At 39.7% G+C, this 25,414-nt stretch overlaps 1 protein-coding gene across 2 annotated transcripts; it reads left to right on the top strand.

The window, feature by feature from the left end:
* Window positions 1-1,063: 1,063 nt before the first annotated feature.
* Window positions 1,064-16,156, top strand: LOC131240533 (cytochrome c1-2, heme protein, mitochondrial-like). Of its 2 annotated transcripts, XM_058238813.1 has the most exons (8): window positions 1,064-1,219; window positions 1,344-1,450; window positions 11,552-11,772; window positions 12,026-12,305; window positions 12,395-12,466; window positions 15,353-15,469; window positions 15,682-15,747; window positions 15,858-16,156. In XM_058238813.1, the coding sequence occupies exons 2-8, from the start codon at window positions 1,388-1,390 to the stop codon at window positions 15,972-15,974; spliced, it is 936 nt and encodes a 311-aa protein (XP_058094796.1). In that variant the 5' UTR covers window positions 1,064-1,219; window positions 1,344-1,387; the 3' UTR covers window positions 15,975-16,156. The 2 variants fall into 2 exon arrangements, with proteins under 2 accessions (XP_058094796.1, XP_058094795.1); XM_058238812.1 differs by having other exon boundaries at window positions 1,103-1,450.
* Window positions 16,157-25,414: the final 9,258 nt, after the last annotated feature.

Here is a 25,414-nt window from a genome sequence, read left to right on the forward strand (position 1 = left end):
ATAAACGACATACATTCAGAGTGGGGCCAACAGAGTTACTGAGTACGATAAAGCACGCTCAGTACGCAGTTCGATTTCGCTGCGGACGATCAAAGCCATCACAGTTATTCTACTCCAAAGTGCAAGCCCGGACCTAAACCTTAGACCGATCACGGATCACTACAGGAGTTATTTGATACTCCGACGGAGCATGACACTTAAGACACGGGCGTTAAATAAATGTACACTTGGCATATATTAACCAAGTTATACCGGCTAAATTGTGGAAATAACTCTCTCAGTCACAGGAACAAAATCAGATCGGTTGAGCAATCTTAACCTCTCTAATCCGTGGACGCTTTGCTTGTTGAGATAGGACCTTTGAATGCTTTTCATTTCTATCCGTCCAATATAGTCCACCAATCCGATAGTCAGCTTTTCGTTCATCGTACATTTTGATTGGGACCCATATTTTGAACGGTTTAAATTGAATAACTTGTATGCCCCGCATGCGATTTCTGTAAGTGGGCGCGGATTAGGGGTTACCCGGGTGACAGCTTAGTGGGTGTTACCCCTACTGGCCCACCTTGATGATATGTTGTGTATCCACTCCGTCCATTCGTTTTTGCATCCCATTCTAGAACGTGATCCGCAACATTAACCACATCCAATTCTCAGGTTGCCCACACCACAAAAAACAGTGATGATTGAACAATCATCATTTAAAACTTCCCAAGATAAGCGGTCAGCAGATCCTTAATGTTTATTTGTCATCCCTATGGTTTATAAGGTCAACCTGGATGAAGGAAAAATACAAAGATTAGCTTAATCCAAAACTTTCTGGGTTAAAAAAGCTTTTAACGGTCATTCATCACTTTCTTCAGTGGTATGGTCCACCCGAGATTTGGATCTGCTTAAGTTTTGGGATAACATCTTAAATGAGATGAAAGAAGATGTGCGGCGTGGATATGAAACAAATTCATCAAGTGGGCCCCACGGTAAGGTAACACCCGCTAAGCTGCTAATCCGCTTCCTTTCTAAGTGCCTGCGTATCATTCGACACTGCCAGAGTATTAAAGTTTTCCCATTGACAGGGAGAGTAGAGAATCGTTCCCGGTTTTTCGGAAAATTACCAAACTACCCTTCCACCTGGTTTACCCGAACATTAGTAATCTCTCCTGTGGGATCGAAAATTCGTTTTCTAGGGTTCTCTTTCATCTTCTCCACCAATCCTAACCAGGTAATAGAAAAGACGAGAAAATCCAATCTCCTTCTCTTTCAGATCTCTTCTCACTATCTGCAAATCGCAATCCCATACGCTTCAAAATCTAGATTTTCATTTCGCCCTCTTCTTTCCTCCGCAGAGTACTTCCGTGTCTTTTCTCTTTTCACGGAGAAATCGATTCTAATGGCGTCCGGAAGAGCCATTAGTCAGCTTCTGAGTAGAAGATTTCAGTCGCAATCTACTACAGTAAGAATCTTGCTTCATTGTCCATGGCATCATAGCCACCATCAATCTCAGTATTCACCGATTGCCTTATCATTCTCAAACCCTAAATCGAATTTTGTATCACTTTTCAAAACCCTGAAAGTTGGATTTTTATTTTTATTTTTTTGATTATTAGTTGGAGAATCATTGTGAGAGATCTTTAAAATCGTTTATTTTAACAGCTTTATACCAATTGTTATCATACGTTCTTTTTCAATGTATGACATATCTATAATACTGGTTGAGCTGATCTTGAGTTGATTGTAATTTGGTTTTTTGCTGCGTCTGGATGTACAAATGAATTAGATTTGGAGGATTAGTTTAATTAAGAAAATGAGAGAAAAAAAAATGACGAGGTTTCCTGGTACAGTGGCATTCATATAAGTAGTCTGCTAATTGGAGCCATGTTCCTTCTGAGTCCAACCTGTTACGGGTCGTTTGGATGCCTGTAAAGTTTTAAGTTGTAAACACTTTACAATCTGTCATGTTTGTCTTTAAGTTGTAAATTGTTTACAAGTAAACAGTTTTTTGTGTTTGGATAACCTGGAAAGTGTTTACAGCCCCTAACAAGGTTTTCACGTCAGACATAGCTTGGAGTGGTAAATCTCTTTAAAATTTTCAAATAGAAATATAAGGGCTTCATTTAAGATGGATCATTGGGTTGAGCCCACCCAAAGCTGATCCTTATGCTAAACCAAGCATTATGTGGGCCACAGAAATGGGCTCGCTAATTCAAACGCCCTTTTATGAGGATGAAGTACTGAATATAAAGAATTAACCATGAGCTATTGTCAAATTAATAACAATTAAAAGTTTTAAACATGATATCTAGTGGAGCATAATGACTACATGCACAAATAAAACCATTATACATGTGGCAGACTTGTAACTCAATCTAAACCATCTGATTACAGGGGCTGCTCTAATTGCTTGTAAAGACTTTACAGCCTGTAATGTCTATATAGCTTTCAGTTGCACTTTGAAACCTGGCAAAATGCCATGTTTCATATCACGGGTGATTGAATTATAGGGTATCGGCTATATTTTTTAAAATTTCTCTATTAGAGAAGCATTGCACCCACAGATGTGAGTTCAATTCCCATCCCCGTGCTTTACCCAATGCACGTGGTTAGTGGGTGATTGTGTGCATGCGCCGGGATTAGTCTCGCCTTAAAAAGGGGCGGGGACACCCCGTTGTCATGCGCGAGAGAGAGAGAGAGAGAGAGAGAGAGAGAGAGAGAAGCATTGCACCCTGCAAGGGCTCTCTACCATCCCCCAAAGAAAAGAAAAGAAAAAAAACCCTGCCTCTAGCCAGTGATTTGCAACCCATCTTTCCTTTTCTACCTCCAGCTAGCAGTGCTGCTCTCTTTAACACAATTGCACTTTGGAACTCATCCTCTCAATATAAATGCAAACTAACAAAATTGTAGTTTGGCTGTTTTCTAGACTCATAATCGCAATTCAATTGAATAGTGCACCCAAACTCCAAACACGCTATGGGAAGGCCTGATACAAATGTCCCAACCATTAATATTAGATCCATATTTAGCGCTAAGCACCTACCTCCACAAATTGTTTCCTTCCATCGAGAATCTCCAAAAGCCATTTGCCCAGGAGCACCATGTTCTTTGTTGTTGCTTTTTTTTTTTTTTTTTCTTAATTGGTAAATTATTATAAGGCTCATTGATTTAAATATCTACAGTACATAATGGATGGGCTGCATTTGTGAACCACATCTCTGTGGGCCCAAAAAATGATTATGAATGTTTTAATGGAGGGTAACCCCTCTCAACTTTTGTATGTGGTGTGGCCCACACAAGTCACGGATTGACTTGATTTTTAAGCCTTAGACCCACCATGGAATGGTGCATTTGACTGATGGGGTAGATGTTCAACACGCATCATGGTGGGCCCCACACAGCTCGACCTCATGGGAAGTTCCCATGAACTCAACCGCATAGAACCTTCCTCCCCACACACACACACACACATATATATAGCCAAACGCTCAATTGCTCTCCAGATCCAAACGGTCCACTTGAAGCAGCACCTCTTAAAACCCCCCGGGCCCAATTTTTACTTTGATCCAAAACTTTGGTGGGCCATGAAAAATGAAAACAGTTTCCTCCCTTGATTTGCATTTCTCTTTTCTATGGCCCACCAGAATTTTAGAGCATGGTGAAAATTTGGCACTTTAGGTTTCATGGGATTCCGCATCACATGGACCGTTCGGATTAGACACCCATGCCATGTGTGCAAAGGTGCACAGGTGAGCATGACTATATATATATATATATATATAGGGAAATGGTGTTATGAGGTCGAGCTGTGTGGGCCCCACCGTGATGTGTGTCAAACATCTACCCCACTTCGGGGGTTGGGAAGTTAAGGAGTCCTCCCTATATAGGGCTTCTAACACTTGAAAGTCAATCATGTTGCTCAAGAATGACTTCAAGACAAGTATTTCCTTCTTCGTTGGTGACAAGACTAGAGTCAGATTTTGGGAGGATGTGTGGTTTTGTGAGCTTCCTCTATCTCAAGCCTATCTTTATCTAGCTTGTCTTGCTCCCTCTCTAGACACTACAGTGGCGAACTGCTTTCCGGTTAGGGACTCCACTGTATGTTGGACTCCTTGCAGAAGAGGTCTATTGGATCAGGGAATGGCAGAATGCCTTGCTCTTCAAGATAAGCTCCTCCTCATTACTTCCCCTGGTGTTGAAGATGAAATGGTTTGGATCGCTCATAGGTCAAGGCATTTTTCTACAAGTTTCTTTTATAAATTGCTTCCCCCTCTCTTGGCAGGAGGGGTTGGACATGCTTTTCATTTTTGATCCTATGCTATTCACCCCAAGGTAGCGGCCTTCACGTGGTTCGTGGGAAGAGAGAGAGAGAGAGAGAGAGAGTCTTAACGATAGACAACTTGCAAAGGCGATCTCTCATCATTCCAAAGAGATGCTTTCCTTGCCATCAAGTTGATGAAAAAGTTGATCGTCTTTTCATTTCTTGCTCCTTCATTTCCAAGCTATGGTCAGTTGTTCTTTCTTCCTTCAACCCATCATGGCTAATGCCAAATAATGTCAAAGATCTCCCATGGGCTTGGCACAAACGAGGCTCGGTTATCAAGGATGGGTTTCGTTGGCACATAACCCTTTTGGCAATGTGGTGGGTTGTTTGGTCCAAAAGGAATAGACGTTGCTTGAGAAATGCTTCTTCTTTAGTCGAAGCGGTTATAACTAATATTTCAGCCCTTGTTTTTAAGTGGCCTTCTCTTCTGAAGCAATTGGCTTGAGAGCTTTTCCTTTTAGTGTTCCTTCTTTCCTTTGTCTTGTATTCTTTTCTCGTAAGCTTTTGCCGGTTGGCCTTTAATAAAATTTCCATTATCCTCAAAAACAAAAACAAAAAATTCTCATGCCTATGCACAAGAATTAGATAGGTAGTGCAGGTATTGAAAACAATATCACAATGGCCACATCTAGATTTTTAGATCTAGGTCTTGTTCTTATTTATTCTAAGCTTCCTGGTTAATTTGAAAACCAATACAAAGGACATCATTTTATTTAGCAGTGTGAAGAAAGAAGAGATGAATCTTTATCAATGGACTCCATAATCCCGCAAACAATTCCATGAAACAAAAGGAGAGAGATAACTTATGAGGGATGAATTTCACCTATGTGGCATAAAGCTATGAGGAAGAACTCAAAAGAATTTAATTTCATTATCATCATTGTCATAGCGTTGTCTATCTATATATCTGGGGTTGGACGATTCTCAAGATTGCTTAGCAAAAGTTTGATGATCGCCTGCGGACTTGACAACAACCCTTTCCTTTGCTCAGGCTTGAGACCATGACATGTAGCATGGCATCTAGGCAGAGTTTTCACTTCAAATTATAGGCATTGACCTTTAAAATTTCAATAATTATAAAAATCATCTTGAAACTTGTTGATTGTAATCAACGTATGTAATAAATTATCAGAAGCGTTTGACGGTAATCAACCCATGTAATAGTCTATTATATTGTGCCTGTGGGAGTTTATGCTCTCATTGCCAATCCCCAGCCCAAATAAAGGAGGGTTGCGTCAGGTTGGCAGTCGGTGTCAAACTTATGCCATAACTTCCAACATCAATCCAAACTATATGGCATTACATATCACGTTGCTGACCCCAATTAGTTGGGATAAGGGCATAAGGCATAGAATGATGATGATGATGATAAAGAATCACCTTGAATTCATTTCTCCCCTTTGGTCCGTAACATCTCAGAAAAGTCATTTTCTTTCCTTGGTGATTGCATCACCATTATCAAGTCCAATCTTGCAAACGAAAAACCTCCCTGCTTAGTGTTTATCCCTTTTCGAAATCTTATCAAAGTTGGCAAGGCACTCTAAAAAGCTCCAAATTGATTTTGTTTGGCAAGGAAGAGGAGGTCATAAATTGTATCTAATCAATTAGGAGGATGTCCAGAAGCCATAATGGGAAGGTAGGAACGAGATTAGCAAGATGAGAGAAGAATAGGGCTTTACTCTTCCAATGGTGGGGGAGCTTTGGGCAAGAGCAAGAGGTTGAGAAAGGTCATTGCAAGCAAATATTGGGACAAGGAAAGGGGTTAGGTACCAGCCAATATGTTAAGGAGTGGTGTTTCTTTCATTTGGAATGGCTTTGAAGCTTGGCGACATCTCTAAAAGGGTGAGGAGATGATGAAGAATGGGTTGGAGATCTATGGTTTGGAAGTAGCTTTTGTTTGAGAAGGATACACATGCTCGACTGTTTCGAAGATCCTCACCTGTTCTAGGAACATCCCTATAAAGAATGCTAATAAAAAAATAATCCTATAAAGGTAATGCAGGGGCATTTTCATACCGGGCTTGAGCGGAGTAACCTGTGGGATGCGGGGACACACTTGGGGTGGGCAGCCCGTGTGAGGCGGGTGGCTCATGTAAGGCGGTACCCACGTGAATTGGGACCCACGAGGGGGGTTCAGCCGAGGTCCTAACCCATGCGATGTGGAGCCTGGGCTATGAGATAAAAGAATTAATTCTTCATGCTTTATCAGTTTGAGCTTTTAAAGCAAGTGGTTGATTGTCCTGCATCAAAGTGGTATCAGATCAGGAGGTCTCGTGTTCGAGACTCCTTACCGGGGATGATTAATGCAGGGGCATTTTCACACCGGGCTCAAGTGGGGTAGCCTGTGGGATGCGGGACACACCGGGTTGGGCGGTACCCGTGTGATTTGGGGCCCACGAGGGGGATTCGGCCGAGGTCTTAACCCATGCGATGTAGGGCCTGGGTTATAAGATAAAGGAATTAATTCGCCATGCTCTATCAGTTCGAGCTTTTAGAGCTAGTGGTTGATTGTCCTGCATCAAAAGGTCTGTTATAAATTTTATGGTGGAAAGTTTGCATGGAACCTCTCCTTCATTTGAAATTTTCAGGATTTCAAGGTGGAGTTGAAGAGCTCCTTGATATGCTTCACAGCATTCATCTCCCAAGTAAACGAGACCATTGGGAGAATTTGGAACCCTTTATAAATGGCTCTTTCTCTACGAGAGCCTTCTTAAATTTTAAGATGATATGTCTTACTCAATTCCCTAATCCTGCCTTTCCCAATGTTTGGTTTTCTCTTACGCCACCTCTTTAGGAAGATTTGTTGGTTGGCTTATTTTAGTATTAAAAAATCCTTACTTTGAACAACCTCAAAAGTGTGGCCCTTTTGAATATTTGCTTCATGTGTTGGAAGCATGTTATTAAAAAATGGGTACTTCATAGCCTTATTGGCCATTATGTAATGGAAGTGGTCACCTTTGTTGCATGACACGAGGGTGAGTTGGTCCGTTATTAAAAAAAAAAAAAACTCTGTATTGGGCCGTATAGTTGTGGTCACTTGTTACGAGCCATGGGGTTGAATTGGTTTGTTAAGAAAAATGGGTTGTATTGGCCGATATGCCCAATATTGACACCGTTATGGGGCTAATACAACCGTTACAAGAGGATTTGACCATAAAGAGGTCATTATGAAAGTTTTATTTTAAATTCTCTCAATTTTATTTTATTTTTAATCTTCTTTATTCATTTCAACATTGAAGGAAGCATGAAAATAATTTTAAACCAGGTCTAGGCCTATTTTGAGGATCAAAACACAAAATTTGAGTGGGATTATGTATTAACGTGGAGTGGACTATTTTGGGAAATATCAAAAGAAGGGGTAAACCATCACTTTTTCAATTTTCCATCTTTTTTTTTTATTGGATTTATATAGAATGGGCCCAAATCCATCCAATCATGCTTGGTTTGTGTTCAATTAGGAAAAAAAAAAAAAAGGGAACATATTTGGCATCTTCACATTTTTCAGAATTTGACCAATAAATTTTGAGATTTTTTTTTTCCAAAACAAAAGTCAGCCGTTCGAGGGCAGTATCATATCAGCTAGCAAGCTAGCTATTCAAATTTCAATACACCAACCGACACATGATACCTTGGTTGGAAGAAGGCAACATTGGTACAACTCTTTTTTAAGTGGCATAAAAAGTCTTCTCTTTTAATCTAATTTGAAGTGGCATAGTTGCTTCCTATTTCAGTGGAAGATCTCAAGGGGCTGGTTGTCTCGCCTAGTGTTTTAAATAGCGGTAGCGTGATGCGTAGCGCATAGCCCTCTATAGCTGTAGCGTAAATATGTAGCATGAAGCGTAAGCTACACGTACTTCTATTTTTTAATTTAAAAATAGTACAAATATAATAAATAGTGAAAAAAAAGGAAAAAAATATAAAAATGCCTAAAAGATGATTCATTTTATAAATTATAAGCATGTTCAAAAAAGTTATTAGTTATCATTTATCAAAAGCCAATCCACATGTATAAGCCAAATTAAATAATTATCACATCAACAACTTTCTAAGCAAACCACTTTAATTAATAATGTCTAATTGAAACCGCAAGTCACAATTATGAAAAGAAATAAAAATCCTATAGGTTAAAAGTATCAAGTACAATACAGTGTTACATTCCTCAACATTAGAAACAAAGAAAACGTGAAAAAAGAATAAAAAAATAAAACAGTAAAAAAATATATTGTAGCTTACGCTACAGACGCTACGCGCTACATAGCTGTAGCGTACGCTTCGACCCCCGTAGCATATGCTACAGGGGATTTACGCTATTTGGGACACGACGTAGCGCTACGACCATGCTACACTACGTAGCGTACGCTACGGGCACTATTTGAAACACTGGTCTCGCCTAATACGACCTAAGGTAAAAATTAGGGTTTTGGGTAATTTGAGATAGTAGGAAAGTTAGAGATTTTAGATTTAGGGTTATGGTTTTGGGAATGGAAGAAAGGGGTTTAGGAGAAGACGAAGGCTTAGGTTGTGAGAATCAAATAACTTGAAGACAATACTTTGATGGAGGGAAAAAAAGATGGTTATGTAAGGATAAATGGAGACCTCGCACCTCCGTTGATGAAGATTAGTCTCGCACCAATCTCCCTTTCAAATCGCATGGAAGTATCTTCAAATCGCATAAAGATAGAAAAAGAACAAGCAAGAGTCCTCTCTCTCTCTCTCTCTCTCTCTCTCTCTCTAATCACAAAACCTCATGAGGGAGAGGGTCACACCCACCCTCTTTTTATAGCTTTAAGAAAGTTGAAAAATTACAATTAACGACATGTTTTGTGAATTTTGATGAAAATAGCCCTAGTCTAACTAAAATCAACTAAAACACTCATAATGATGTCCAAACATAACATGAACAAAAATAAATCCTATAATGTTGATAAAATCTTTAAAAAAAACTAGTGTGGACGATCCACGATCAATGGCCCAATCATGTGATCCAACGGCCCAATCGTTACGTCCCTCTAATCCAACGGTCTGGATCACTCCATAAATTAACCCATGTGCATCTTCTCAGTATAGGGTCTTCCAGATGCTCACACATGCACATGGGGTCTTCGGCACGATCACGGATACTCGCCTAGCCATGGGGAAATCACTGTGGCCCACCTCCTCCTCTGATACGTACGCAAGGGTGTCCGTGAAGTGATGTCCTCATCACCTTGCCTCAGAAATGCAACTTCATGGTCAAATGTGATATGGGTTATTCTTGCTTCCATTACTGTTTATTTTAGTGTTGTACCGGGAGGCAAATGGTTGAATGGATTTGCAAGCTAAGGAGGGGATCACTAGGAATGATCTCAGCGTTAGTAGTGCTTATGCATTGTCTTAATGGTATTGTTGTTTCTGTACTTTCCTTCCTTATTATAAAGAATCATCTAAACAACTCTAACACTCAAACTTTCTAATCTAAAATGCTCATAGTTCAATTGACTACCTCGCTAGAGGTTTCTAAAGTGTATAAGATCCTAAAATAAACAAAAGTTTGTGGAAAACTCACCTCCAGCTGAAACTTTCCTTAAATCAAGCAAATCTAAAATGGAGAGAAACAAAAGGGGTGTGTGGATCAACACCAAATTCCTTTTTCTTTAAACTCATTTTAGCACCAAATTCATGAATTTAGTAATTTTTACTTCCATAGTTCATGAAGTATGATGTTCCGGTGGTTGGACACTTCCCTTTTACCCAATTCATGACCTAGGTCCAAGCAAATTAGTAAACTAGCTCAAGTTAATGGAGAGATTAGGAAAGCACCATGAATTCCTCTATTCATGAATTGATTGAACCATTGGGAAATATATCTTGAGCCAGACAAGCCATAATGGTCCACAATCAATCAAATGTGGGTGCATAGGGTGGTTGGGAAATCGATGGTTAGCCCTAGTAATCGGCGTGTACAGGCAGTTTTGTTGCCCATTGATCGAATGGTTAGGATTTTCTGTAGGAATGACTCTTTGATGATATGCGCAATCCATGGTGGGGGGCACGGTAAACAGTCTAAATGTATTATGACCTTCTGTTATGATCGACCAGAACTGTCCATTCAATTGCCTATCATTTAAATGGCTAAGATTGTCCGATCAAAAACATTCTTGGGAGATGTTCTCAATCCAAGCTGGGTCTTACTGTCTGAACAGTCAAGATCAATTATTAGATCTTTTTATAACCAATTTAGGTAGTTCCTTTTGTTGCCCATGGATCAAATTATTAGAATTGTTTCATTAAAGTAATTATTGATATAGATATGCAATCCAAGGAGGGATCACATAATGGATGTTCCAAATTAATCATCCATTTTTCACAACCAACTTGGGCTTCCTGTGCTACGGGTCACCTATCAAATGGTTAGGATCATTGAATTAAAGTCATCTGAACGTCTGTATGTTGTTGAGATTTATCTATTACCTTAATGGATGGTGTCTCTTTTTGGTAATTGAATTCCATTATCTACCAAAAAATATCTCTATTTATTTATGTAATTTTTTAATGTCTTCCTGTGGGCTGATGAAGATTGTCATCCTTTGTGAAAGATTGTGGATATCTTTGGTGAAGTTTTCATATTCTTGAACAGTGCTGCTGTTACACATGTCCATTGGGAAGCATTATTTGGAAGCAGAAAATGTGGAAATTTTGGCTGTTTCCATAATTTGCAGATAGTTATCTTCTATTTCTTTGTCTTTTTGTCTTCCCTTCATTACTAATTATTAATGGACTGGGAGTAAGACCCATATTGCTTTAGCCGCTGCAAAAGAAGAGAAATATACTTACCTATGGTAATATTTCCTTCACCAACCTACGTGGTACCGTGTGAAAGACATCGTATTTAAAGAACTGTATTGACTTTTTCATTTCTTCCTTAATGCACTCATGAAACCATCTGCTGACATGAATTTACAGTCTTTTGGGGAAATTATTTTGACAAACCTGTAGTCATAGCTTCCTTTTAGTTTCGTGACATTGTCTAGGTTATTTTCAATAGCCCTTTGATAGACTCATGGCTGTTTCTTTGTTATCAATTAGCATTTATACCGAGTTCAGCGTTGGTGGCTTAATGATTGAAAAAGTTCTATAACTAATAGATTTTCAGGTTGCATGTTATGAGATACATGGAAACTTTTATGTAGACTCTAATGTGCCAGAAAGGTATGAGTTTCATGATTGTTTGCTTCACGGTGACTGCATTTTATTCTGCAGGCAGCTCCTGTAGTGTCATCATTTATGTCGAAGAGGGATCAAGATGGATTTGGTTCTGCCGGCATGAAGTCCCTAAGAGCATTGGCACTCCTTGGAGCGGGTGTTTCTGGTCTTCTCAGTTTCGCCAGCATAGCATCTGCTGATGAAGCGGAGCATGGCTTAGCTTGTCCAAACTATCCTTGGCCCCACAGTGGCATTCTTAGTTCCTATGACCACGCATCGTGAGTGAAAAATTGTCTGTATCCGTTGAACCATTCGTACAAGACAACAATGTTTGTTAAAAAGTGACCTAATTTCCATTATTAGTACTTAATTCTAACTTAATAACATGCTCAGAATTTCTTGCACGATAAGAAATGACACAGCATTATGGAATTTGCAAGTGCTATAATACCACATAATAAGCATTTTTTTAACCAATTACTGCAGTATATGAGTTTTGTTATTTCTGATTTCAAACTTTCATATGAGCAGGATTCGGCGTGGTCACCAAGTTTACCAACAAGTTTGCGCGTCTTGTCACTCGATGTCTCTGATTTCATATCGAGATCTTGTTGGTGTGGCATATACGGAGGAGGAGACAAAGGCTATGGCAGCTGAGATTGAAGTGGTTGATGGGCCTAATGATGAAGGTGAGATGTTTACCCGTCCTGGTAAGTTAAGTGATCGTTTCCCTCAGCCCTATGCGAATGAACAGGCAGCAAGGTTTGCTAATGGAGGGGCATATCCTCCTGATCTGAGCCTCATTACAAAGGTACCCCTTATCTCTATCGATGTTGATTTTCTACATTGATCACCCCATATGATTCTTCATCCAATACCAGTCTCCTCACATGCTTTCAGGCCCGACACAATGGTCAGAACTATGTGTTCGCTCTCCTCACTGGCTACCATGATCCTCCTGCTGGTGTTTCGGTAATTTTCTGGCTTCTGATTTTATATGTATATTCAAGGGAATTGCTTGTGCTTGACGTGATACCTTGAAATTTCCTCAGTTTCAACAAAATCTAGACGCCTCTGGCCATGCTGTTGACCAAATGGAACGTGCTTGCAGCTTGTACAATGGACTGCAGAAGCAAGCTGCATGTTGTCATGCTTTTGTAGAGCTTGTTAGTCATTTAGTTGAGACCATAGTGATCAATATTGTTCTCACCCCACGAACTGCAAACTGAATTAGTGAACTGTAGCTAGTTTACATTATTTTTCTATCAATTTCAAGGGGAATGTAGCAAATCGTGAACTCTCTAGATCAGACTGACCACAAACCAATTAACTGTCTGATACTTTGGTCACACGTTGATTACGTTGCCCTTGTCCCTAGGCTCCTTTTTTTAGAGGCCTGTCTTTATGTAACGCGCTTGAGTGTAGGCACGATGCACGGTGCCTGCTCACGTGCTTAGGTTTCTCGCCACCCTTGTCCCTCTCACTCTCTGAATGTATCTCTAATGGTATCCATCACAGTGATAATCCACATCTTATGTCCATTTGATTATAATTTTTAACCTTCATTTGTTGACATTATTCATTTCCATAATTTCATACTGTTGGTTTCTTTTTCCTTCAACATTTGTTGGCTTTTATATATTATACAAATTATTATTTTACTTGGCCATCAATTTGTTTTGCAAGAGTGGTCTTTAAATCCTGTTTGCCTGATTTAATAATTCTGATCTGTAAACCCTCTATTTTGAGTTGAGATTGAGGCCTTAGCTCAACGGAAGACGGTGCATTTCAAAATTGAGGTCTCGTGTTCGAGCCCAGTTATCTATCTGGGAAAAAAAAATGAAAACAAGAAAAGAAAAGAAAAATCCTCTAATTTTGAGTTTTGTTTCTGTTTGTGCAGTCAGCTGTATGTATTTTTTCGATGTTTGGATCTGTGTTTTGTCCCTGGTGCTTCATTGATGTGTACCTGGCAGTACCTTTACCTGTTAGATGATCTGGAGGTGACTTCCCTTGCTCTATTATGCATTCAAGAGAGTGCATCATGGAACCATGATGCAGGCTGCTTTTCAAACATCCTTCACGCCATACTTTATTATTATTACTACTATTTTTATCCTTGTCCAACTTCATTGTCTTCTTCTCTCCATTGATACCTTTAATAATGCAGGGGCATTTTCACACCGGGCTTGAGTGGGGTTGCCTGTGGGATGTAAGGGCACACTCGGGGTGGGTGGGGCCCACGGGGGAGGTCTCGTGTTCGAGACTCCTCAACAGGGGTGATTAATGCGCATTTCACACCGGGCTCGAGTGGGGTAGCCTGTGGGATGCAGGGACACACTCGGGGTGGGCGGCCCGTATGAGGCGGTACCCATGTGATTTGGGGCCCACGAGGGGGGTTCGGCCAAGGTCCTAACCTATGAGATGTGGGGCCTGGGCTATGAGATAAAGGGATTGATTCGCCATGCTCTAACGGTTCGAGCTTTTAGAGCAAGTGGTTAATTGTCCTGCATCATTTAATGATAATTTCTGCATTACTCCCTTGGTTCTTTGCCATTTGGTCTCAAACTTAGCAAGGATTTGCTTGACTGCCTCCTGGGATTTTCTATAATTTAAGAGGCTTGGTCAGGTTTACACTCTCCCCAGCTCTAAAAAGTGGGGATTTGAGAAACCCAAGACAGCAAATGATGGTTGTGGCATGGGAAGGTGTTTATGGGAAAAGGGACCTTGAAAATTGTCTTGCTAAAGAGATTTCTGATTGCCTGTTTACATTCCCAAAACCAAGAAGGATCCCTAATCTCAAACAGCTTCAGTCAGTAGCGCTGATGGTCTCAATGTCAGCTTTCTATTCATCTTTCTATGGGGAGGAGCCCCAGTTTCGTGATGGTTTTCATTTCAGAAAATTAGGGCTTGTCCTTGCAAAAAGAAAAAATGCTAGCATGGAGCAGATGGGCCATACTGTCAAGAACTGTCTAGAATTTAAATCCATGTGTGTCTGTCCAAATGGGGCAAGGGGCAGTTTTAACTTGTCAGTACTGATAAAATAGGAAACTGTCAGTTTTTTATTTTCGGGTTTGATGTGGCTTTTCTTGTGGCCGATTTGAGCCATGACCTTCATATGCCATCTGCAATCAATGATTCAGGTGTGTGATCGGTATTCCTGCGCCCTGCCTTTAGCATCCTTATGCTCACCTCTTTAGCATCTTACAACTAGGACCAGCATCTTACCACCTGAAACAGCATCTGGCCAGCAATATTTGTGGTTATTCTTGAACTTGAGATTTTTGACATCCTATTGTGAGCTCTGCAGTCTGCATCCTGACAAGAAATGGGAATTGTTGATCTCTTCGAAGGGGAAACCGTGCGAGGTTTGCAGCCCAGACCCTGCCTTGTTCTTGCTGGAGCCAATCTTACCATACCTGGATTGAAGCTGTGATCATCAGGAGGCAAGCACAAGCCAGTTAAGCTTATCAGAAGATTCAGTACCATACTCAAGTCAACAAAAGCTAATTCAAATCACTCTGTTTAGAAATTTAGAAATTGTGAATAGTAGATGGAGAGTATTAGAAGCGAGTGTGCAACTCTGTTCATATCCTCTTCACTTGCCTCTTTCATGTTTGCTTTTCTATCCCTCACTTTCTCTACTTGAATCTGTTGCATAATCACTTTTGGGTGGTATTTGTGTCTTCTTGGGAATATAGAGGATAGAGCAGTAATATAAAATTGGTTGAGATTTTCTCTCACTTTCTGAGAAGCTTGGGCATTTTTCTTGTGAATGTAATTGGTGTGATGTATGCTCAAGTGATTATAATCCATCTTTCTTTAATAAATCCATTGAACCATTGTTGGACTGGTTTCTAGATTCGAGAAGGGTTGCACTACAATCCATACTTTCCTGGCGGTGCGATAGCTATGCCCAAAATGCTTATTGATGGTGCTGTTGAGTATGAAGATGGTACTCCTGCAACCGAAGCCCAGGTATCCTTCTAAACTTGCAAGGTTCTGTAAAAAATCCCCATATATTACATGCTTCTTCTTTTTTTCCTTTTCCAAATTCCTCATAATTTGGAAGCTTAGAAAATACCTATTTGTAACTGTTAATGCCCGTATATTACATGTTTTTTTTTTCTTTTCCAAATTCCTCATTATTTGGAAGCTTAGATAATACCTATTTGTAACTGTTAATGCAGATGGGAAAAGATGTTGTAACATTTTTATCATGGGCAGCAGAACCAGAGATGGAAGAGAGGAAGCTGGTAAATCAAGATTCGACCTCGTCTGTGTGGCTTTTGCATTTCAAATCTTCATATATCTTTTTTTTCTTTTTTTGAGGTCTTGTTTAAAAATATGTGCTTCTTGTATGCAGATGGGTTTCAAATGGATATTTGTTCTGTCGCTGGCTCTTCTCCAAGCTGCTTATTACCGGCGCTTGAGGTGGTCTGTTCTCAAGTCACGGAAACTGGTTCTTGATGTTGTCAACTGATCCTTGTTTCATCATAAAATTTGTTTGTGTGCAAGGATTCAAACAGAATAATGAGTGCATGATTTGGGAGTATATTGCTGTCGTAAATGTGACATGGTTTAGGCAGGCAATGGAAAATACAATGAGATACGTCCCATTTCAAGTATTTTTTAGAGAGAGGAAAATGCTACTCAGATTTTTTATGCCTTATTTCTTGAATGCTTTCAAGTTTTTGAATGCCTTTTTGAGGTATCGGCTTCAAATATTCAAGATGGTTCATTTTTATTGAACTTCATCAAGGATGTTCTGTCTTTTATTGGGAATGTCATGATAGGGAATCATTCCCATATCAGTTAAATTCCAAAAGCTTTTATTGGGAATGTCATGATAGAGAATGCTGCTGCAATTTGGGAGCTACTTCTCATTGTGAATGCTAGGAAACATCATTATTTTGTCATCTTCAGGCAGTCAAACCATATTTTGTTTAAATCATGATTAAAAGACTCAGTGACTCAGTCCGACTAATCCAGTCTCAAGTTGAGTCGGGAGTACTTGTGTCAAACCAGATCAGGGACTGAGTCTGAGTCGACTCAGGCAAGTCATGTGTGACTCACCCAGAATCTCAAAACCAAGGTTTAAATGCCTGCTGAAGAGAGTGCAACTGCAATTTGAGGTCTACTCCCTCATTGTAAATACTTGGAATAATCACCATTTTATTATTATTATTTTTTATTTTTTTTTTGGCTTTCTTCTCTTGGTTAAACTGGGTGCTCTTGACTTATTCAACTCATGCATCTGGATGCAACCTTAGAGTGTGTTTGGATGCGTTGTGAAAAACATAACCGATAGTTGAAACACATATTTCATGATATGTTAATCAATGGTGTTATCATGTTGATATCATGAGGTTTTCAAAATCTCAGCTGTTTTTTTCCTGCTATTTTAATGCAAACTTTATCGCAATATTAACAGGAAATCTATTTAAAATTTTAAAATAAACATTACATAATATATATGTAGAATTTTAAAGCAAGAATATCCTGAGAAAACCCTCAAATTCTGAAACTCTCCTGAGATATTTTCAAAACAAGAAATTGTGGAGAACAATGATTGTCACCGTGTTGGATCATATATCAGAATTCATTGCAACTATTAATCTAATGAAATGCAGATAACCATATTTCATTTCTTTGCCCAGACCTAGTAATGAAATACGCCTCCGCAGGTATTGTTTCCAGTTCTTCATTCTAGAGGGCGTGTACTAACCAGAAATGTAAAAAGAGAAATGATTAGATACAGCGGCTCGATCATAAGTTCGGATGGAACCATTGTTCTACCGCCAGCTTATCAGATATGCAGTATATCCTATCCTTTCAGAAGGTAAGCCACACCTGGATGACTTGGTGGGAAAATGAGGCTAATCCACTCATTGGGTGGGCCACACCGGTCTGCTAAGGCATACCTTCTGGTGTTCATTGATATTTGACGTCTAGCCCCACTCTCTGGACTAGCCTGATTTTCTTACCAGATATCACTTGGGTATGGCCCACCTTTTGTACGGATAGGATGTACACTGTTCTATGTGGATCAGCCTGATTTTCATACCATGTGATTATCATGATGCGGCCCACGTTTTGTACGGTGTTGGGAAAAAATGGATGTATCATGACCTTCGCATCAGATCATTTCTCATGTAAAAATAAAAATCCCTGGGGGATGCAAACAAAAGTGCACGGCATCACTTCCATTTTTAAATGTTACTTCATGAAAGTTTCTGCTCTTTACAGGGATGGGACATGCTCCACCAAAACACCTGTATTTTGGGATGGATCACCTGCCCCTGCGGCTCCTATTTTCCTAAGTGACTCCAGATGCGCAAATGATTAGTTCCGCCTCAAAATGGTTTCAATCCAATTACCAGGCATCTCAAATGCGCGCCCTTACTTTATCGTTCTGCTCGTCCTTTGTGATTTCAAGAAACTGAATCTCAAAATCTGTGCATCATGCTAAAGCCCGAGCTACACAACTCATGCAAAATGTATGAAGTGAACTAAAATCCTCTCAAACACTCACAATTGTTAAGAAAATAATAGAAATTAGACGCAATGTATAATCAAAATTCTGTGCATTATGTAGATAGAAAATATGTGGATTTAGAAAACTGTAGAAAAGAATTCAATTAAACCTGTTTATATCAGAAAATGTGATTTATATGGTATTGTGTAAAGGGCTATGGTCAGACAACGAGAGTTGTCTCTCAAAAAACATGAAAATATAAATAAAAGCTAACCCTTTTTTAGGAATACTGTGAAAAAGCAAATCAATTTAAATAACTTCGTTTCACAAATGGTGGAGAAAGCCGGATCTTAGGAAAACAATTTTCTTTCACCGTGGAAACAAAAATTCAACAAATCCAAACAGGCCCTAAAACAAAACTAAGAACAGGCAACTCTAGGATGCCAAATATAACCTAATACTGATAGAGATAGAAATTCAACAGTAAGGAGCTAGCACACCCTGGCCCTGAACTTGCAGTATATCAAGAAAGCATCTCCTAGTAATTTACCTTCTGTTAATTATAATATGCCTTAATTATTGTTGCACTCAATATACATCATCCACCAATTCATGCCAACATATAATATAATCAATACCATTCACAATCAAAATATCGTGCAAAACTAACACAGTATCATTCTAATAGAAACAAATAATCAGATTTTAAAATATTTTAGGCACAAAAGTTCATTTGATTTATTATGGAAACAAGAATTTATTTTCCAAGAAGCAATTATTTATCCTACACCTAAGACCATAGTTCTATAACTCAGTGGGTCAATTCAAAAATCAGCCCGATTTCGAGCCAAGTTTCGCATGACTCAAGTAATTAGTGGTCGGCCAGGCTATCATTTTCAATTGAACAAATGTGTGAGGGTTGAGTTTCAAACCCCCATAAGGCTAATCATTGCATTTTTCTTTTGTTTGGCCATTTTAGACACTTATCTATGTGTTAAATGCTTGTTGTTACCTTAAATTCCACTTATTTGATTTATTAAATATCGTGTCGAGTCATGAAAGACTCAGTAGAGTCTCCAAGTCTACCAGACCTGGCTAGACATCAAGATGAGTCCCGACCGGCCAGGATTTTAGCACCCCACTCCATAAAAGTGGAGTCATGATTTGCTAGTACATATAATTGATATTCCACTATTGGACGACCCAAACTCTTTGAAATGTAGCTTATATATGGATGGCTAAGATAAGAACATCAATCAGAAAAAGGCCCATGGCTGGATTTTGTTTGGATCTTCGAATCTGGCAGATTTTTTCTGGCATTCCCTCCATTTTGGATCCATCAGCTTAATAGTCTGTTACAAAGAAGCATGGGAACCACTTCAACAAACTAGATATGGCACAGTAAACAGTGTAGAGTAACGATTTCCAAAGCTCAAGTGGACCATGCCACTGTAAACAGTGTGGAATAATGATTTCCATAGCTCAAGTGGACCATGCCACAGTAAACAGTGTGGAATAATGATTTCCACCGTTGAAACCTTCCTAGGGCCAACAATAATTTTTATTTGTCATCCAACTTGTTCATAAGATCACAAAGACATGGATGAAGAGAAACCGCAAACATCAGCCTGATCCAAAACTTCTGTAGCCAAAAAGAATTTTTCAATGGTAGAGTTTCAATCACACTGTTTCCTATGGTGTGGTCCACTTGAGCTTTGGATATGCTTCCTTTTTGGGCTCAAGCTCTAAAATTATCTATTAACATGTATGAAAAGAGTGGATAAAATAAATAAATAATGGTGGACCCTGCAGAGTTTAGTCATTACGCTGATGCTACTGAGTTACTCAGTAGGCAATCCGCCTCCCAGGCGGTATTACGGAATGTACAAATGGTGGTCCACCGTGAACGGTCAAAGAAATGATAATCAGAGGTCTAAATTTCAACATGAGTGGGCCGGCCCAGTTTCCAGCTTAGGACACAAGCACACATAGCACGTGATTGGTACTGGCCCGCGGATCCCTAGCTAGGATCTGAGGGGCCACCGTCATGTATGTGTTTCATCCACACTGCTCATCCATTTCTTTTTTTCATATCATTTTAGGGCACAAGCACAAAAACCAAGCAGATCCAAGGCTCAAGTGGACCACATCACATGAAGCAATGGTGACAACGACACCCACTATTGAAACAATCTTAGGCCCACTATGATGGTTAATTGCCCTGCAATCTGTTCGCAGGGTCACAGAGACCTGGATGAGGGAAAAAAACAAATATCAACTTGATCCAAAACTACTGTAGGGTTAGTGTTTAATCTCCTTTGGTCCACTTAAGCTTTGGTCCACCCTCATTTTTAGACGTTCACCTAAATTGCCATGGAAAATAAAACTCACCCATCGGGTGTTGGAAATTATACAAAATAATAGTATTTCTGTAAAATATGGAATCCGAAAAAATCAAGATGATCTGAAATAAGGACAGGCTGAAGTACGTTTGAGACGTTGTCCTTAAAGCATTATTTGCCCCTACTCAAAAAGATTGAGTATGCTGATAGGTTATAGGCAAACTACTTCTAGGTTACGACGAGCTTGGTGTGGGTCTGCGTTTAACAAACACGAAAGCCCACTAAGGGAACTCTGTTACACACAGTCTGACAGAAAACAGAAAAGAAAAATTCTAGAAGAAAAGAGAAAGAAGTATTGTGATTTAGACCACTGCACTGGTCAGTTCTTCAGCCGCTGGTTCAGTTAAACCATTCTACACCACACCGCTAGTCTAACCTTCAAGCAAATGTTTAAAGTTGCTGACTTGTTGGAATCACTGGAGTATAGGAGATGAGTGGTTACTCAGTTCGTATTGGTCTGTTGGAGTGGGTTGAGAGATGGTTTGGAATCCCATCCAGACCCTATTTATATAGGCTGTGGTGGCTGGGGGGTTATGGTTCAGTGAAATAACTCCCATTAAGCCATTTCTAGCTGTTGGAAAACTAGCCGTTTTATGGCCGTTTTCTGACTGTTGTGCATGAGCCATAACCACTGCTACATGTGACTGTTGTGAGACAACAACTAGCCATTTTCTAGCTGTTGGGCTTAGCCATGCAGCAGTTACAGCTGGTCTCTGCACTAATGGCATAGTTGTTACAGTTCTACTGCAATAGCTCTTTTCAGCCTCTCTATATATACTGGAGGACTCTCATTCAGTCCTCTAGTCTTCCTTCAGCTAGCCATCCGACTTAGTCAGTTAGTCGCACCATGCCACTAGCGCCTCTATAGCCATACTACCTCACATGCCTCACATGCCTACGCCCTCGCACCGAGCCCGTGCCCGAGCTCGAGCGCCCACGCGGACACACAAGTCTCATAATCCATGGACTATTGTAATGACCTTGGAAATTTTGTGCTAATCTTTCCTTAAGTAGTTGCTTTTGGGGTAATTAGCGCTATACTCGATTGCTTGTGAAATCTGCATCAATCACTTTAAATTGTATCTGCATGGCTCAAAACTTGTAGATTAGTTAGCGCTATGTTACTCTGAAATCTGGGATCCATCGCTAAATCCAGTTGTTCTGGAAAATTTTTAGAAGATCTGGATCGGACCTGGACCGCGCGTCGAAAGTCCGATAGTGATGATCTCAGGCTGTTGCAGTCATCGTGTTGGGCTTGACCATCACCTCAGAAATCAAGTCCATGTGATGTTCTGGGTCGATTTGATTGAGTTCGGAGTGAAGAGTGTGAGAATGATTGGAAATTTAATAAGCTTTTATGAAATTTGAGTCGTGTCGCTTGCGCGATGATTTTAAGCTATCTGACCGTTGGATTCTGACCCAATTTCACCCTTTGATCAGGGAAGGTGGCCCAGGCATATCCTTGTGCTTGTGGACCTGATCGAGATTCTGTGACCGTTGAATTGAGTGTGGTCCGCCACGGCTGATCTGAAGAGCCGGTTGGTACAAAAACTCAGCTTGACCTAGATCTATGGTCAGTGAGCTTAAGTCCGACCTTTCGTGGTTTTTGGCCTACCAGAAGTGCTTCGTTGGATCGCGAGAGTCAGGTTTTAGTTATACTCTAAGTATACCTTGGCCCTGGGGTTATTTCCATCAATTTGAGACCTATTTATAGTCCTTAAACCCTAGCTCTCTTTTTCATACGGATTTTCTCTAACCCTAGCTTGGAAAGAGAGTGGAAAAGAGAGAGAAAGTGAGAGAGAAGTTGGTGAATCATCTTGGATTCGTTCCTGTTCTTCTACATCCTTGAACCTTCACTTTGAATCGTTATTTTGACGATTCTGAGTTCATCTTTGGGTAAGTTAACCTAACCCTAATCTGTGTTAGAGCTTAGAATAGTCTTGGTGTTGTTGTATCTCATTTCTATCCTTGCTTTAGGGTATTCTATCGCCGTTGACGAAGACAACTCGTCTAAATCAGTTCGGTGTTTCTTTTCTGGCTTAAGGTGCGGATTTTAAGTGTATAGGTTATGGTTTTCAAGGCTTTCAATGCCAGTTAATGATTTATTCTTGTTATGGATGAGATTTCACATGCCAAATGTTGTATTCATGTTACGTTCCTGATATGCATGCGTTATATTGAGATTTATGTATTCTATGTGTATGTATAAAGTACCGTATACGTATAAAATATGCACTTGTGTTTGCCATAATTATTTGTCATATATGTATGCTAGATGTATGTGCGACAACTCCTTGGCAAAAGGAATTGTCCAAATGTGTGTTTTTCAACATACATCATGTATGTTGTTTTATGTATTCTAAGTGTTTGTAGAAATGTCTGAATGATCTAAAGTGTGATATTTAAACCTAGTATGGGCGTTGAGAAGCAATTCTCAACTCTCCCACTAGTGTGTATGATTTCCTTCTTGCAAGTTACTTTCCTTCTTATTTAATTTCAAGTCTTACTTATGCTTCCATTTATGTTAAGTTGATATTCTTCAAATGTTTGAGTACCACATGATTTGAGTTGTTGTTCCATTACTGTTCTACATTCAATACAGTTATTTGTTGTAGTGTAATGTGTGTGGGACTATGCACTAGTCCAGGAAATCGGTAATTGACCCTATGTTCGTGGTTGAGGTTGCTTTCGCCACGTAGGACGTATTAGACGAACCCGAGCCGTATTAGAGTTGGCGGCAGTGGTTTGGCCACGCGGAGTGTTTATGCACTTTATGTCGTTCAACCTAACATGCGCTCGTGCTAGTCGAGTTCGTCAAGTAACCCGATTGTTCGATGTATGTTCACCATGTATTGGACGCTACTGTTTGAATCTATGGTACCGAACTTACCAGTTAAATCCTATTAACCATAGTACCTTGATCCGCTAAGACTCATGAGCCAGACATGGTGGTATGGGACACCGTGGTCGAGCTGTCGGCCTACGCTGGGGTGACGAGCCTCCCCGTAGTGACCAGTGAGCAACTAAACTCGTGAGCCGATTATGGTGGTATGGGACACTATATTCGTGCTGTCGGCCTACATTGATTGGTGACGAGCCCTTTGTAGTGACCTCGAGCATACCTGGATACCGCGTTGAGGTGATGAGCCGAACTGTGGTAATAAAGGTATGAAAGGCGTGCATTGATTGGTGACGAGCCCTTTGCTACGACCTCAAACCACATGATCGTATGAGATAACTAGGACTGACGACCCTAGAATGGATCACTATTTGGATGGTGATATGAGGAAGGTATCTTAGCTTCCCAATCCTGCTGTATGAAATGGACTAATAACAACTTGGTAATCATATCCATGTACCGCATTTGCATGTGCTTTGTAGATGTGGCGCACTTTGAGGTGGTGTCATGCGTAACGTAAGATGAAGATGCTGAGGGTGTACGCGTGAGGGCACGCATCATTTTGCATACATCCTTGCATTAACAAGAGTGCTTAGGACTTGTTTAATTGTTCTGCTTTATCATTACTGCTTAATTGAACTGATAACATGTTAACCAGTGCCTTATTGTTCCACTGAGTTGATCACTCACTCCCACGTTCTGGGGCGGTATTAAACACCCACCAGACTCTGTCTTAGGTTCCGATGTTGCAAATGTTGATGCGACTTCTGAGGCAGAGCGGGAGATGGATGATGATGAGGCTGCCTTCTCTTATATGCAGTTTTCAGACGGGTTCTAGCGAGCCTTGGTCTGATGCGTGGGACTCTGGGATTATTTTGGAATTTAAATGATGTAACTCGATGCTTGTAATTTTGATTAGTAACACTTTCATACGACCTGGTTTGTATATGTACTTCATGGATTTACACTTGTTCACATATATTTCTATAAGTCTTCTGCTTGCTTTTTTCACTTATCCCTGAATTATATCTGTGTTTTGGCTTAATCTATTCCATGTTTTATGTACTAATACAGTCAACATACATCCATTATTAATTATGTTGCATAAGTGATGTTTTGGAACTCGGGAGCTGGGTTATGCTCGACCCCCGATTTTCAGGGCGTTACAACTATGTGGGCAAATAATAAGATACTTCACTATTTTCATATAAACCACAAAAAGTTCTCTTCTCTTTCCCATGTGGGACTATTCTAAAAAACCCACAAAAACTTTTTTACAAAAAACTTTTTATATTATATATATATATTTATTTATTTAAAATATATTTTATAAAATCACTTTATTTTATAATAATCCTCCACTGATTTTTTTTAAATATATTTTTTTTATTAAACATTTCTGTCAGAATAATCAGCTTATATGCATAAAGAAAGATATCTTTCAATTTTAATCTTCCTTTAATGTAAGTATCTCGAAACTCTATTGAAATGACTGGTAGCCATGGCGTTGAACCAGTTATTCCTAGATAACAGAGTCGAAGAAACCACATATATATTCACTATATGTTATTTAGAATTCCCACAATCTTGCTCAGCACTATTAATGGTCGTGTGCTTATCCTATTTCGTGAACGATCCTGAGAGAAAACTCCTAACTCTCATGAGAGATGACACCATCTCTACGTTCATATATGTGAAATCCTTCCAGTGTCTTCGACACTTGTCCTTTAGACTGGATTTCATTAAGAGTTCTAAGACTCAACCCTCTTTCGTAACGCTCAGCACTTATCTATTATAGGGATGAAGTTTTATAATTTAGTGTTGAAAAATTTTCCACATATCATTGACTTGTTCTTACCCATTAAACCCGAAATTAGAGATTTTCTGACTTTAGGTTGGGTTACCATCACTGGTGGAACTTTAGTTGAAGAGTTTCAACTCCATCCCTTTAGATGTAGCCTTTACTACCTCTCTCGGTAGAGGTTTAGTGAAAAAGTCTGCCAGGTTATTGCTTGATTTCATATAAGAAATAGCAATGATTCCATTTCGAATCAACTGTCTGACATAATCACGTTAAAGACTGATATGTTTGACTTACCATTAAATGTACCGCTATAAGCTAAAGCTAATGTGGCTTCACTATC

This window comes from Magnolia sinica, chromosome 3 (assembly GCF_029962835.1).
Source record: "Magnolia sinica isolate HGM2019 chromosome 3, MsV1, whole genome shotgun sequence".
NCBI lineage: Eukaryota > Viridiplantae > Streptophyta > Magnoliopsida > Magnoliales > Magnoliaceae > Magnolia > Magnolia sinica.

Excerpts from the sequence above, each read along its gene's own strand:
- LOC131240533 (XM_058238813.1), top strand. The coding sequence starts at position 1,388 with ATGGCGTCCGGAAGAGCCATTAGTCAGCTTCTGAGTAGAAGATTTCAG. Across the intron at positions 1,451-11,551 it reads TTCAGTCGCAATCTACTACA|GCAGCTCCTGTAGTGTCATC; the intron begins GTAAGAATCTTG and ends TTTATTCTGCAG. Across the intron at positions 15,748-15,857 it reads AGATGGAAGAGAGGAAGCTG|ATGGGTTTCAAATGGATATT; the intron begins GTAAATCAAGAT and ends TCTTGTATGCAG.